Genomic DNA, 14,561 nt, shown 5'->3' with positions numbered 1-14,561 from the left:
TTCTCCTGCAGGGATCGGATCTTTCGGCTGAATCTGCGCAACATAAGCCAATCGATATGCGAGGTAAGAGTCCTTCTCTAAGTGTCTCGGGGAAAGCATTTTCAGCGTCGTCCTGTGACAGCACACAATTGCACTTTAATGATTCCATCTTCAACTGTCAATATCCGCCTCTGTCCGTTCAAGCGTTTTACGTTGAGTTGAGTTTTTTTTGCAATCTAGGGCCATGGCTCCTACTCCTCCGGAGACATCTCGTGACCAGCTGGCAGGAGGCAGGAGGCAGGAGCAAATGCTTTTAACAGCAATTATTTGTGCTGACTTCTGAGCGGGTCGCCGAAGGAATTCCATTCCATTTCAAGTCGAGGCCCGCCTCCGCCCCAAAGGACTGACACTCTCTCGCCGGCGATGGCCGAGGCAAGTGCAAGTGGAAAGTGGGAAAGTGCATCCATCCAGCAGGCACCGGATATTGTGTCTATATGTCAAGCATAAAAATTGTCAGTCGATGGCTTTTCCTTTTCCTCTTTCTCCACACTTCTCTCTTCCATTGATTTGTGGCTTTCACTTTGGCAAGGAATTTTGCTCAAATGGTTTCAAAATTTATTGAATCACTCGCTGGAAAGGGAGATTCATTGCCGAATCAAATGTGCTGTCGGACAAAAAAAAAAAAAAACGAATTAAATAAACAAATGCTCAACGTGAGATACGTACAAAGCTAGACAAGCACAGATACAGTACACTGAAAGAAAGGGAAGTAGAAAAATAGACAAACACAGATACTGAACACTGGAAGAATGCCTGGAAATAGCCTTGAAAGGGCTTGTTCAATATTTCTATTAGTTGTAATCAAGCTAATACATTTCTAAGCGCTTTCCCTCAGTGTGGAGACAAGAAGAATGTTTGTGCGACCAAAAGAAAACACAGTGCTGCGTGCCACCGCCGCAACATGGCATTCCAGCACGCTTTCAATAAACATTGGAGACAGAAATTTCACCCTGGTTCGATTTGTTTTACAGCGCGATGTCCTCATCCTGGAACCCACCGGCTCCGACATTCTGAACTGCGTGTCCAAGGGGAAGCGGGAGGTGAGTCTGAATGCCATTCATAAGGCCTTGCATAAATATGAATACCCGTACGATATAGTATTATCCTCTGACCTAAGCATGTACGAAATTGTGACCTGTACTCATGACACGGCCTTTGCCATTTCCCATTTCCATTTCCATTTGCATCTTCAATTTTTGATTTCCCTTAAAACTTTGATTTTCCAACATTTATACGTACTACAATTACACTAAAAATCTATCAAATGGCAACCGGACAAGAAGGTGGAGTGCCGCAATCACATACGCGTCATCCAGCCAATGAACTTCAACGGGCATCGACTCTATGTGTGCGGCACGAATGCCCACAATCCCAAGGATTACGTTATAAATGTGAGTATACGAGGGGAAAGGATTGTGCGACTGACTGACTGACTAATTGTGAATGTCAGTCAAGTTTGAAGGCAGTCGTCGTCTTGTGCCCAAAATTAAAGTCAACTAATGCGATTCTTTCTTCTCTCTCTCTCTCTCTCTCCACCCCCTCCCCAATGCGAACGCCCCACCGAAAACGAACCCGAATCGCAACCCTTAGGCAAACTTAACACATTTACCCAGATCCCAGTACGTGCCCGGCGTCGGCCTGGGCATTGGCAAGTGTCCCTACGATCCCGCTGACAACTCAACCGCCGTCTATGTGGAGAACGGAAATCCCTTTGGTTTGCCCGCGCTGGTAAGTTCAGGGTCCCCCCCCCCCCCTCGAAACGGAAGTGAAACGAAGGGAGCAAAAGAAAAAGAAACCGAAAAGGGAGCCAGAGGAAGGGAGAAATAAAAAGAAAAATGTCAATTGTAATAAAATTACAAAAGTAAAGTAAAGTAGGGGGTATACGGGGGAGAACAGGCAGGGAAGTCGACGCAAAAGTTGTGTGTGTTGAAGGCAGAGGAAAGGAAATTTTAAAGCAAAAAGAGGCAGCAACAGTAGCAGCAATAAAGCAGCTGAAATTAAATTAGAGCGAGCAATAGAAGAGAGAGGCACGTGCGTACACTTTATGCGTAATTGTGTGCGTGCGTGCCCAGCCACGGCGCACTGGGCGTATGCGTGATGTCGAGGCCTTAACCAAGACATTACCATCCATATCCTTATACTCTCTTGTACATCTCCCCTCTCCCCCGACATTCAGTACGCCGGCACCAATGCTGAATTCACCAAGGCCGATTCGGTTATATTCCGCTCGGATCTCTACAATCTGACCAACGGCCGCAAGGAGGCAAACTTCAAGCGAACGGTGAAATATGACTCCAAGCTACTGGACAGTGAGTTGAACAGAAAGACCCTTTCACACAGCACAAACTAACGAACAAAACCCAACCCTCTCCCTTTGCAGAACCCAACTTTGTGGGCTCCTTTGAGATTGGCGAGTTCGTGTACTTCTTCTTCCGCGAACATGCCGTAGAGTACATCAACTGCGGCAAGGAGGTCTACTCCCGCGTGGCACGCGTCTGCAAGAACGATCGCGGCGGCAAGTACATGATCAGCCAGAACTGGGCCACGTATCTGAAGGCCCGCATGAACTGCAGCATCTCCAGCGAGTTCCCCTTCTACTTCAACGAGATCCAGTCGGTCTACAAGATGCCCAGCGACGACAGCAAGTTCTATGCCACCTTCACGACGAACACTAACGGTCTGATTGGTTCCGCTGTCTGTAGCTATGACATCAGGGACATAAATGCGGCCTTCGAAGGTGAGTCCGGGGATACAGGGGATATGTGTGTGTGCTTTTCTGATTTATTGCATGGACCATAATTCTTATGGGGGTTTTTTTTCTTGGAACAACTGCGGATGGAATTACGCGCACAGGTGGAGTCCTGGTCCTGGTTCTGGCCCTTGTCCTTTGCCCTGGAATTTGAGCGTTAAATGGCGCGCATTGAATTGATGGGAGAGCTACGCGTACCTTTCCTCTAGAGTTCTCCTGCCTCTGCCCTTGTGGGTCCCAGGACATCAGATCCGTCTTGAATTTCTTTCCTTCCCGGTTTTTCATATGTGTAGGGTTAACATTTGTATACCCTGTAGGTAGGTGTAGAATAAAAGGGTATCCCTTCGAAATGTTGTTCGTATTATCTCTTCTCTGAGAATGCAGATTGTTCGGGTTTTAGCGGGTATCTTTTAGTCGATATATCGACATCTGCTAGATGCTTTTAAAAAGTTCATTAACACCATAAAGTTGTGCGGTGTGCATGTGTATGGAGCTGTGCCAAGACTGACAGGCAGACAATCGGGCAGACAGCGGCAGACACAGAATGCCACAGGGCAAGTGGAGTAAAAAATCTGGCATACACTTAAAATTCATTACGGAAAGTTTGCGGGCATGTGGCACAGACATACACCACACACACACACACAGCTACAGATAGACAGACAGGGCGCTGAGTGCGCAGGGAAAAATGTGGGAAAGCCACAGCAATTAATTATGGAAAGAAACGATTATGCAACGGCCACACTTGAAGCCACATTGAAGGCCAGTATATGATGGTTAAAATGTATTTTATTTTTATTTTTTGCCGCTCGTGAGTGTGGAGAGTGCCACAAATCAGCTCTTGCCGCAAAAACACTCGCACTGACACACATAAATTAAGTGTAGCAAAACTCCCCGGCTCCATACTGATGCATTGCTCTCTCCCTCCCTCTTTCCCTCTTTCCCTCTCTCTCTGTCTTTTTCGCTTTCTCCATCCACTCAGGAAAATTCAAGGAGCAGGCCAGCTCAAACAGCGCCTGGCTGCCCGTACTCAACCAGAAAGTGCCGGAGCCACGTCCGGGCACATGCCACAACGACACCGCCACACTGCCGGACTCCGTGTTGAATTTCATACGTAAACATCCGCTAATGGACAAGGCGGTCGATCATGAATTTGGCAATCCGGTCTTCTTCAAGCGAGACATAATACTCACCAAGCTGGTGGTGGACAAGTAAGTGAAAATTATATTCATTAGCGCTGCCAGTTGTCGTCCGTTGCAAGTCTCCTTGGCAGGCAGCCACAGCCACTGCCACTGCCACAGCCACAGCCACACTGTAGATTGTATCCCTGTTGACATTTGTTCCCTCTCTGAGTTCGTAGCCTGGAGACAGAGACATAGACAGACAACGTAGTTCTGGCAGCGAGAAATGTTTTGACTTGGCCGGAACTTGTGAACAATGTGCCGCAGGATGTGTTTTTAGTTAAGCTCTTGCCACCGATGTGGGTCCCTGGTTTTTTTCCCCTGTGCTAACGTGGTTTTCTCTTTGTATTGTATCTGCGCCCTAGGATACGCATCGACAAGCTGAACCAGGAGTTTCTGGTGTACTTTGTGGCCACGAGCTCGGGGCAAATCTACAAGATAGTCCAGTTCATGCACTACGGCCAGCGCCACTCGAATCTAATCGACATCTTCGAGGCCTCGCCGCACAACGAACCCATTCGCGAGCTGATCCTCAGCCAGAAGACGGGCTCCCTCTACCTGGCCACCGATCACCAGGTGAAGCAGATCGACATTGCCATGTGCGCCCGCCGCTACGACAGCTGCTTCCGCTGTGTGGCCGATCCGTACTGCGGCTGGGACCAGGAGGTGAATGCCTGCCGGCCCTACCAGCTCGGACTCCTCCAGGACGTGGCCAACGAGACGTCGGGCATCTGCGATACGAGTGTGCTCCGCAAGCGCGTCACCTCCTCCTACGGCCAGACCCTGCACCTCTCGTGCTTCGTCAAGATGCCAGAGGTGCTGAGGAAGAAGCAGACGCGATGGTATCATCACTCCACCGAGAAGGGACGGTAAGTGTCTATATCTACCTCTCGAATCTATCTCTTTGAATCTCCTGAAAAATTGAAAGCAAATAATGAAATCCGGGGGAAAAGTGTAAGCGAAACTTCGCTTCATCTCACTTAGTCCTGGCTGCTGCCAATGCTGCGGTAAATTGACACTTTAAAATGCTCTCCAAGTCTGCTTTTTGGCGTTTACGCTTATTTGACTGGGGATGCTTCGACTCCGAGTACTGCAGCCAACCCCCTGCTCCTGCCCCTGCCCCTGCCCCTGTGGGTCTTCGAGTAATGGAAAAACTTTCAACTTTCTTCTGCCAAAGCGACAAAAGTCGCTGTCTGGCACACACACAGTCTATATTGATTTTTATTGTGCGTTTTCAATGCGTTCCCGAGGTTGGAAAATGGAAAGTCTCCCGCTCTCTCTAACCATCTCTCCCTCTTCCTCTTCCTCTCTTTATCTTTATCTTTATCTTTACTTCCCTGTCTGGCAGCTATGAGGTACGCTACACGCCCACCAAATACATTGAAACGAACGAGGGCGGCCTGGTCCTGCTGGCGGTTAATGAGGGCGACGGCGGCCGCTATGATAGCTACTTGGATGGCACCCTGCTCTGCAGCTACGGGGTAACCGTGGACGCGCACAGGTGAGTCGCCAGCTCCAGGCGTGGCGTCGCAATTAGGAGTTTGGCCAGGAGTTTAGAACTGTCAATAACGTATACTCCTCCCTCCCTCCCTTCTTCTCTCTCTCTCTCTCCCCACAGATGCTCGCCACCGTCGCAGAAGCAGGACTACCAGAAGATCTACTCGCATTGGTGCAACGAATTCGAGAAATACAAATCGGCCATGAAACAATGGCAGGCCAAGCAGGAGGTGGGTGTAGCATAATTTCTTGAGAAATCCAAAATTATACGAGTATTTCGGTAATTGCCACGGGGGCGGGCACCGCACCATCTGCCGTTAATTGTTTTAATTAATTTTTCAGCGACAGGTGCGGGTCGGCCTGGGGGCTCCTTTTTGAGCTTTAATTATTTTCTAATTTGCTGGCAAATATTATGCGCAGAGAGAACTAATTTCTCTCCCTTTCCTCTCGTTGTAGCAATGCGGCCTCAAGGACAAGGCAGGATCCGTCGGCAGCAATGGCAAACACGTTAACGATGTGTTCAGCAACGATGCCCTGGTCTGACCCAGAAGTGAGTACACGAGTGCCCCAGAGAAACAGAACCCACACTAACACCAAAACCACCATCACCACCACCACCACCACCTCTCAAACCACCATCATATCATCATTCACAGTAGCACAGTCGAAAAATAAATGAAAATAGTTTGGAATTTTAGTTTTAAAATCTCTGTTTTTACATGTCCTGCAATGCACACAGTTTCTGTCATTCCAATGTGGATTTCTGCCTTGGTTGAAGAGTGTATTGTTTCAAAATAGAAAACCATTTGCTGACAAATGTGAAATATTTTCAAAGAGCAAAACATTTTCCGTTTTTAAAACGAAATTCCCTAAAATTTCAAACTATTTTCCTTTAAGTGTAAAACCCTAACCAAAAATGTCCTTTGTCCATTACCCTCTGGACTGCTGCCGATGTTCCTGCTCCACAGAGTACTTATACAGCTCTGAGTTCTTGTCGTCGTCATCGTCGGAGGGGGGCGTGCCGCCCTCCCACCACAAGCTGTACATTTTCGTGTTCGGGCTTGCCATATTTGCTCGTTTCTAAAGTTTCTAGTTAAAATGTAAATGTAAGTTGAGTGGAGATGTAAGACAACCCACAATTGGAGCCCATAAAGGGCTGAGGGTGCCGCCTAACCGGTTCCTAAATGCCCCAACACTATATATATATATATTTGCCCGATTTAATTCCTGGTTCTGTTGGTGCATGTGTGTTGTTTCAGTTGGAGTGGAGATGAAGCAAAACCAAACAAAGTAAGCAGAAGGAGACGGAGAGGATGCCAGGATGGGAAAAATCATGTGACAAGAGCCGAGCAGAAACCAACTACAAAGACTGAAATTTTTAAGCTTTTAGCAACGACAATATTTCGGATAATTTCAATGAGTTTTCTTTTACAACACTTTGAGTTACGTTTGCATTTCCGTTTCCGTTCGTTTTGAGATGTTGTCAGCGTCAAACATTGATTGATTTCGACATTAACTAACTGATATACAAAGATGGAGTAAACGATAAAAGTTACTAGCAAAAGGATCCTGCCATAAATGAAATGGAAATTACGGTTTTACACACACTCACACACACACACACACAGAACACACTCTACGACACAGAGAATCTCTATATCTATTTCGAGCTAAGGTTAAGGATACAGACCACCTAAAGTGAGAATCTGACAAGTATATACATACATAGTTCACATGACGATGATGATGATGATCACTTTTAGCATTGATTTCCATTTAGTTATGTTTTCGAGAACTCGTCGCTTGGCCATTTTGGGTTTTTGGGGTTGGGAAGATCTTAAACGAATTTGTATATTACTTAGCAATATTTGTTTAACTAAACATAGACTAAGATATACCTAAACATTACTATATATAAATGTATATGTATGTTCTTGAATAGCTGCCCAATGTTTAGGTCATAGACAAGTACGGAACCAACTTATACCATAGCCAAACACACACAAAATAAACAGAATCCAGGACGCACAGCAGAAACGTAAGGGAAAAGGTAAGGGATTAAGGATAGAGGATAGTGGATTATGTTGAATGTTGTATATAGTAGAACTGCTTTAGTCGTTAAGATAACTAATCAGGCATTGATTTGACGTTTCTACGATTTGATTTTGGTTTTGAACGATTCGCTATTTGGCATTAACTCGCTCTTGTATAGATTGTGCGTTGGCCTAATGTTTACGATAAGCAATACATATAGTTATATATTAACATCTAGGTAACGTCTAGTACTTACATACATACTTACATACATAGATATCGTACATAAGGTTACTGGCATTGAGACCAACATGCTCATGAGATTACTTAACCCCTAGCTGTAGTTAAGTACTCGTACGTTTTACAGTAGCCACAAGGTAACTCTGACACACGACTCAAATGCATTTAGTAGGACACATTATGTATTTATGGCTATGAGGCGGCAGGAGGAAGAAAATTTGAGGAAAATAGTTTCAAACTGCATAAACCATGGAAAAACTAAACGCTTCACAAAACAGTAAGCCCGAAGAGGTGCGCGTATAGGAAAACAAAATGAAAGGATAACTAATCCATTATCTTACACACACACACAGAAGGACACTCACACAAACAATATTTTTCTAAAGATTTTCTCAGCAAAATTTTTAATGTTTCCCAACCGAAAAATAGCAATAACATAACCAACATTTTATCGTTGCATACTAAAATAGCATACTAAAACAAAAAACTATGGAAAATATTTAAAAGCTACTAATGCTCTGAGCTTCTAACTTTAATGAATCAAATGATTTTTTTGTTGCCTTCGGTAGATTTTTGTTCGAGGATTTATTGTAAATAATTTGAAGATTATGTGAAATGTTTTGTATGACAATCACATGACATGATGTTGAGTAAAAAGAATATTGAAAACAAGAGAAAAACTGACGGAAAACAGAATTAAATCGCCATGATGGCAATTCAGGATGGAAGTTAATATTAATTGAGTACTTAATACACAATTTATTGTAAAAATAGTAATAATTAATAATAAAATATTCACAGTTTATATACATACACAATCAAACAAACAAACACACACACACGCCAACAAATACATACATACATAAATAGATAAACAACTTTTACAAAGTATCCAAACAATAAACAAGAATTTGCGCTTAAATTGCATAAATTCGAATGGGGTTCAATCGAACCATTTGAAAAAAAGAAAACGCAAATTGATGATTCATGAGCTATTAAATATTCCCGAAAAAACAGAATAATTCAATGAAATAAAACTAAAACAAAAACAAATTAGCTGTAAACAAATAAAAAGAAAATGCAGTAAATAAATGTGATAAGATTCTTTAATAAGCAAAAACGAAAGTTTGAGTTTCATTATTTTATGGGTGCGGGCAATTTTGAGGGACGCGACTGTAATCGAAGTCGAATTTTTAGCTGTTGCTGCAGTTTCTGCCCAGGCATGTTATACATGCTTATATATGCTGTTGTTCGGTACGGAAGTCATATGTGTGTGTGTATGCATGTGTGACATAAAAGAAGAGAGCTACACGGAGAGCGGCACTGCCTCTAATATACGCTGTGGGCGCCTGTCGATGTTACTGTGCACAAAACACCGAAGAAGAGAGGAAGAGAAGAAAAGAGCGCGAGAGCGACAGCCGTTTCGAGATAAGGAAAGGCCGCTGCAGCGGATCGACGTTTCGTTACCCTTGAAATGGAAACAGTGAAACATCAGCGGCAATTTCAATGTCAGGGGGCGAGAGTCAAGTGTGTACAATAGCTAGAAGGGCATATATTATTTCTCCCCGCAATAACCAAGGACTGCCATCATTGCCGTAGCCGTTTGCTGCCCTGCTTGACATATTTTCCCCGCACACTATATGCTCCCCCTGTGAGAGTAATTTGTGTAGCAGTAAATGGGTCACAAGTAAAATTCTCCGCAGCATGCGGGAGCAAAAGTGTCGCCGCCCAAAGCAAAATCACGCGGAGTAAAAACAGTTGTTCGAAGAGCAAATCAGTGCAAAAACTGCGTTGAATTAAGGCTGAGGAAAATGTTTCATTTGCTGCTCCTCGGACTAGTGCTGGCCTCGGCCGAGTGCCACCATCCCCATCGGAATCACAGACAAGTCCGATACTCACCGGAGCTGATAAACGAACTGCGGGACTTTACGAAGCTCATACCAAGTGCCACCATCGATGAGCTGGTGGCGGAGCACTTGATCACCGACTCGGGCTTTCGCAAGGCGGTCAAATTTCTACGGAGCTCCGACTTCAAGCGATTACAGCAGCACGCTGAGGCCCTGCCGGAGGTCGTGAAGGTAATCAACTTTGTGCACCTCAACGATACTGCTGCCAGGTCGAAAATCCGCTTTTGGCCCGTATACTCGCAACGCCACACGAATCGTATCCAGCGTCGGAGTGTGTACAATGTCCAGGGCTCTCGATGGGACACCAGCGAGGAGGTGATTCTAGTGCTCATGCAGCAGCCATCATCTGAAGGGGAATCACTGGGTTCGTTTATCAGCTTTGTCCGGGATCTACTGACGCATCTGCCTCGTGACCGCTTTGTGGCGCTCATCGGTGAGAAGCGCCAGCGCAGTCCCCTATTCGCAAAGTTCTACGAGGCCCTGCGGAGTCCACAGTTCAAAACAATGGTGGAGGCAGCTATGGTAAGCTGGTAGCTGGTTATACATATATATGTACATGTACATATATGCATATCTATGTGTCCATTTCAGAGCTCAAAGAACGTGGCCAGCGTGATCCGGGAACTGTCCGACCATGATATTGATGCACAGAGCCTGAAAACAATTGGTTACGAAGTTATCTCCTGGGGTCCAGCATAGTGGGGGGTGGGCTCTGCTCTTGCACAGATACATGCCTCCTAATAAAAGCAGATGCGAGGTATTTTTAAACAAAAGCTCTCGAACGTATGGTTATTTGCAAGATGAAAAGGACAAGCTCTGGTGGCGGCTGCTCATTCAATTCGAGGCTAATGAAAATTCGTGTTACATATCCTGGAAACTCACTATTAATTTGGTTGCCGCCAGTGCCGATAAACGATCGATGGTCTAAATGGCAGGCATGCAGCAGCAGCAGCTGAAACTAAGCAAATAATTCAATATGACAGACAAAAACCCGACACAATGCCGTATGCATTTCATTTTCCATATTTGATAAATGAAATATCATGTTCTCCCGCACAGATGCACACACACACACACACACACACACACACCTGTCACTGCCAGACATTCAAACACAATCAAACACTCATGCAATTTAATTTGTCTGCATTTTTGTTGTGGCTTTGTTTTATGGCATTTCATGGTGGTTGTTTCAATATTGTACCCAGTACAAGTGGGGTACAGCAGGCAGAAGGAAGCCTCTCTTAAGCCACAAATTAAGGGGCACATATATGGATGAATTATGGAATTCATTGATTCCAAAATTCATAGGGATCAAACGTAATATTCGGCTAGTTTTGATGGTTGCAAAGTACAGGGTATTTCATAGTGGAAATGTCTACCATTTTGTATATTAGTGTCCCATTCAGCACTTGTGCGTGTGCCCGCTGGAGACTTTTCCAGCCACCCCCACTCTACACATACCCTCTGACCCACAGCAGGAGTTGACACATGAAAATTGCATGCAATTAATTGCCCGCTGGCTGCCACTGCCACTGCCACTGCCACAGGGCTCTGGGCACTTGTACGCTTCGAAGTTGAAATCAATATGCAGAACCATAGACCAGATCCTGATCCCCGCCCGAGTCCGAGCCAAACAACTGTAATTAGATATGATATGCCATGCAATTTGCCCCCAATTTTCCGACTCTTTCATTGTAGGCATACAGCCGTTTGCTCGATCTATATTTTGTGCTTGTAGTACTTCTGGGATTCGGTTGTGGCAATTACACTCTCCTCCATGCAGTACACTTTGCTGGCCACCGTCCGATAGCTGGAGTCGTACGCGTTTCTCTTGATGTACTCGGTGGGATTGTCCGGCTCCGGAAAGAGCGTGGCCAGGCCCTTCCGGAAGGCGTAGGCGAATACGGCTTCGGCGATGCGCTGATTGATGCACTGGACCTTCCGCATCGGTGGATAGACATTGCGCTGGGCCAGGTCGTCTGGCCAGACGAGGCAGGCCAGGCGCTCGGCGGCCACAAGGAAGGTCTCATCCGGCACGTTGTTCATCCCCGAGAGCAGGATGCCCTGCGAAATGCCCGGCTGAAGGTAGACGCTGTTGCTGCGTCCCGGCTGATACCATTTGTTGGCATACTTCACACGCGGAATCGACGAGCCCGAGATGAAGATGCAGCGACCCTTGGTGTAGGTGAAGGCATCCTCTGCGGAACACTCGGCATTTTCGATGGGCCGCGACATGGCAAAGATGATGGGCTGCTCGGCGCTCCGCTCCATGGCGCGAAGTACGTCCTTGGTGAAGGCATTTGGCTGGGAGCCGGCACCGACCAGGACATTGGGTCGGATCAGGTCGATTGCCATCGCCAGATCATCGGTCGGATCTCCATAATTGACAAACTCCTGCAGCACCTCTGGTATGTGCGGGCCTTGTCGATTGCCCACAACCAGTCCCTTTTCATCGAAGAACCAGATGCGCTGATGGGCTGCGTCCTCGATGAGGCCTTCCTGCTTGAAAAAGACGAGGCAGAGGCGGGCCATGCCAATGTTCATGGGATTGGTGCCGTAGAATAGGAACGTGTTGCTCTTGAACTCCATTCTCTTTAGGCGATTAGCCACAATCACGCCGGACAGACCGCAGGCCCCCTGGCACTGGAATTCTATGTCCACCAAGCACTGCAGATCTCTATACTTCTTCAGCTGGTGGATGGCATTGTGGGCGTCAAAGTTCTTGCACAAGATGATGGTCCGAGGGCCGAACTGCTGCAGCACGGAGAGGGCGAATTCGTCGAAGAGCGCGTGGAAGTTTGAGCGGGACGTACGATGCTCCCGCAGACCCATGTAGAGGGGATCCTGGAGCAGGTCCTCGTTGTCGGTGCCCACGTCCAGCACCAGGGGCAGACAGAAGTCCGGATGAATGCCCCCCAAGACGACGTTCTGATGTAGCTTGGACATTATATTGGCCATTGCATTGATCCCGAAGTCGCCGACGCTGAGAAGGCAAGCGCCGTTGGTGACCAGCACACAGCGAACGGCGCGACGGGGCCAATTCCTGAGCACCTGACCCACGTGACCCAGATCCTTGATTGTTATGTACATGCCCTGGGGACGATGGTAAAACAGGCTGAAGTTCTTGATCAGAAAGTCCGAATGCGAGCTGTCCAGCACGGGCATATAGGTGTCCCAGTCGCTCTGCAGCAGGCGGTAGAAAAGCCGCCGATTGGTGCACTCAAGATTGTGCAGATACATGTACTTCTGCGTGCGGGTGGTCATCTGGTCGAGCACCATCTTGCAGGCGACCACCTGCTCGTCCATGGTGCGCACCGCCACCGGCAGCATGCCGTGGATGGAGAGCACCCGCCGCTCGTAGTCGCTGAAGCCCAGCGATTTGTTTATAAGATTCGAGCCGAGGCAGGCGTGGCCGTTGTGCAGGCCAGTGGGAAAGCGCGGGTCCATGCGCCAGAAGTTGTCCAGCTCGCGGGGTATCCGGGATATTTGCTCCTCCCTGGCATCGCCGGTCACGCAATCCAGCTCGTCCTTCTCCCTCTGTGTGGGGCCTTTCCGGCTCCTCGGGCTAGTCATTGCTCAGCGTCTCGAATTGTGTTTGTGTGTGTTGTGATATGGGCTTGTCACCAGCCGTCGCCCACTTGGATATCACTTTAACCCGGGAACTCAAATCATATTTAGAGGGATCTGACGCACGATGACGGCCCCACCAAATGGCACACGCATCTTGTTCTCATTTGCATAGCAACCCGAGACGGGGCATCCATCCCAGACCGCATTTCCTCCCTTTCCATCCCCGTTCTATTGCTGGAATTATGCAAATTTCGCTGCGCACTTTGCGGCGACCTCAAAATACCGAGTGACATCCAAAAATGTCGCCACTTCCGCTTGGGATCCGTCCCCACCCCTGTCCGAATTTTGATGCAAAATATCAACAATGGCAGACATCAAAAGCCCCCGAAGACCATGCGGAAGACATGGCGCTACCTTTTATGCTAAATACGCGGCAGACAACAGCCACAAGTGCACTTGGCCAGCCGGAATCTTAAGTGAAATGGCGACTGAGTAATATTCGGGCGGGCGGCTGGAGCGCCGCCAAAACGGAAACGGAATATGGCCAAGACCGAGGGACATGAAGCAGCCTGGGCATTAAAAAAGAAAAGGGACGCGAAGGGCCCTGGCCATAAGCGGCTTAATTTCCAGGATCTCTCTCGCAGATGTTGCCACCACTTCTGGCCACTCCCTTAAGACCTACGAATTTCGATAAGGGGGATACAAAAATTTAAATACAGACAAAAATTCCATAACTAATTTGAAAAGGAAATGCACAAAACACTTCCAGACTCCCAGAGAGATAGACAGAGAGAGTGAGAGTGAAAGAGACGGAAAGGGATTCGAAATCCAATTATCAACTGAAGATACCGTGGGAATGGATGGATGGCCGAACGTTTGGATGGCTCCAATGGTTACGGTGCGGCGTTGCTTTCAGATTGTCAGAGTGTTGAGTGATACTCGTGTGTGGTGTCGAGAGGGGGTGGGGGAGGGGAGGGATGCCTGAATGCATCACAAGTTCATAATGAAATCAATTTTCAATCAATCGCTCGCATAGTAAAGCAGAAGCAGCCCCACAGAGGTCCTGCCACTGCAACCGGCCTCTGTCCCCTCGTATCTTTTGTGTTGGAGTCGGGTGCATAGCCCAGGGGAGACTTTTCAGTTGTTTTGTTTCAGCTTCAGTTTCGTTTCGTTTCGCTTTGCTTTTGCTCCTTGGGTTGTCCCTGACAGTCGGACATTTGCACTTTTTTCACATTTGCAGTTTTCTCTCTCGCCCCTTTTTGTGTTGCCTCTGCCGGCCACGGATGTGCTACAAATTGAATTTCTGCCGCGGGGCACATTAAGCGATCGAGCCCAGACTCA

At 47.1% G+C, this 14,561-nt stretch overlaps 3 protein-coding genes across 3 annotated transcripts in view; 2 read left to right on the top strand and 1 right to left on the bottom strand.

Annotated features, from left to right (window-relative positions):
- The window catches only part of LOC6589944 (semaphorin-2A), a 45,031-nt gene extending 36,718 nt beyond the window's left edge, over positions 1–8,313 (top strand). The window contains exons 4-16 of the mRNA XM_026986364.1: positions 12–63; positions 1,011–1,079; positions 1,323–1,430; positions 1,630–1,767; positions 2,216–2,348; positions 2,420–2,776; positions 3,771–3,999; positions 4,335–4,838; positions 5,318–5,470; positions 5,588–5,696; positions 5,923–6,016; positions 6,435–6,572; positions 6,726–8,313. Coding sequence (XP_026842165.1) covers positions 12–63; positions 1,011–1,079; positions 1,323–1,430; positions 1,630–1,767; positions 2,216–2,348; positions 2,420–2,776; positions 3,771–3,999; positions 4,335–4,838; positions 5,318–5,470; positions 5,588–5,696; positions 5,923–6,009 — 1,939 coding nt within the window. The 3' untranslated portion in view covers positions 6,010–6,016; positions 6,435–6,572; positions 6,726–8,313. The remainder of the gene's footprint in view (positions 1–11; positions 64–1,010; positions 1,080–1,322; positions 1,431–1,629; positions 1,768–2,215; positions 2,349–2,419; positions 2,777–3,770; positions 4,000–4,334; positions 4,839–5,317; positions 5,471–5,587; positions 5,697–5,922; positions 6,017–6,434; positions 6,573–6,725) is intronic.
- Positions 8,314–9,511: 1,198 nt separating this feature from the next.
- LOC6589942 lies at positions 9,512–10,420 on the top strand. Its single transcript, XM_002015934.2, has 2 exons — positions 9,512–10,169; positions 10,239–10,420. Exons 1-2 carry the CDS (start codon positions 9,552–9,554, stop codon positions 10,344–10,346), a joined length of 726 nt encoding a protein of 241 aa, XP_002015970.1. The 5' UTR covers positions 9,512–9,551; the 3' UTR covers positions 10,347–10,420.
- A 917-nt stretch (positions 10,421–11,337) lies between these two features.
- LOC6589941 (NADP-dependent malic enzyme) lies at positions 11,338–13,796 on the bottom strand. Its single transcript, XM_002015933.2, has one exon. The coding sequence runs from the start codon at positions 13,221–13,223 to the stop codon at positions 11,370–11,372; it is 1,854 nt and encodes a 617-aa protein (XP_002015969.1). The 5' UTR covers positions 13,224–13,796; the 3' UTR covers positions 11,338–11,369.
- Between the last annotated feature and the right edge of the window lie 765 nt (positions 13,797–14,561).

Source organism: Drosophila persimilis, unplaced genomic scaffold, assembly GCF_003286085.1.
Source record: "Drosophila persimilis strain 14011-0111.01,24,50 unplaced genomic scaffold, DperRS2 tig00000002-arrow-pilon, whole genome shotgun sequence".
Lineage (NCBI taxonomy): Eukaryota > Metazoa > Arthropoda > Insecta > Diptera > Drosophilidae > Drosophila > Drosophila persimilis.
This window is presented reverse-complemented; position numbering and strand designations above follow the sequence as displayed.

Excerpts from the sequence above, each read along its gene's own strand:
- LOC6589942 (XM_002015934.2), top strand. The coding sequence starts at position 9,552 with ATGTTTCATTTGCTGCTCCTCGGACTAGTGCTGGCCTCGGCCGAGTGC. Across the intron at positions 10,170-10,238 it reads CAATGGTGGAGGCAGCTATG|AGCTCAAAGAACGTGGCCAG; the intron begins GTAAGCTGGTAG and ends TGTCCATTTCAG.
- LOC6589941 (XM_002015933.2), bottom strand. The coding sequence starts at position 13,223 with ATGACTAGCCCGAGGAGCCGGAAAGGCCCCACACAGAGGGAGAAGGAC.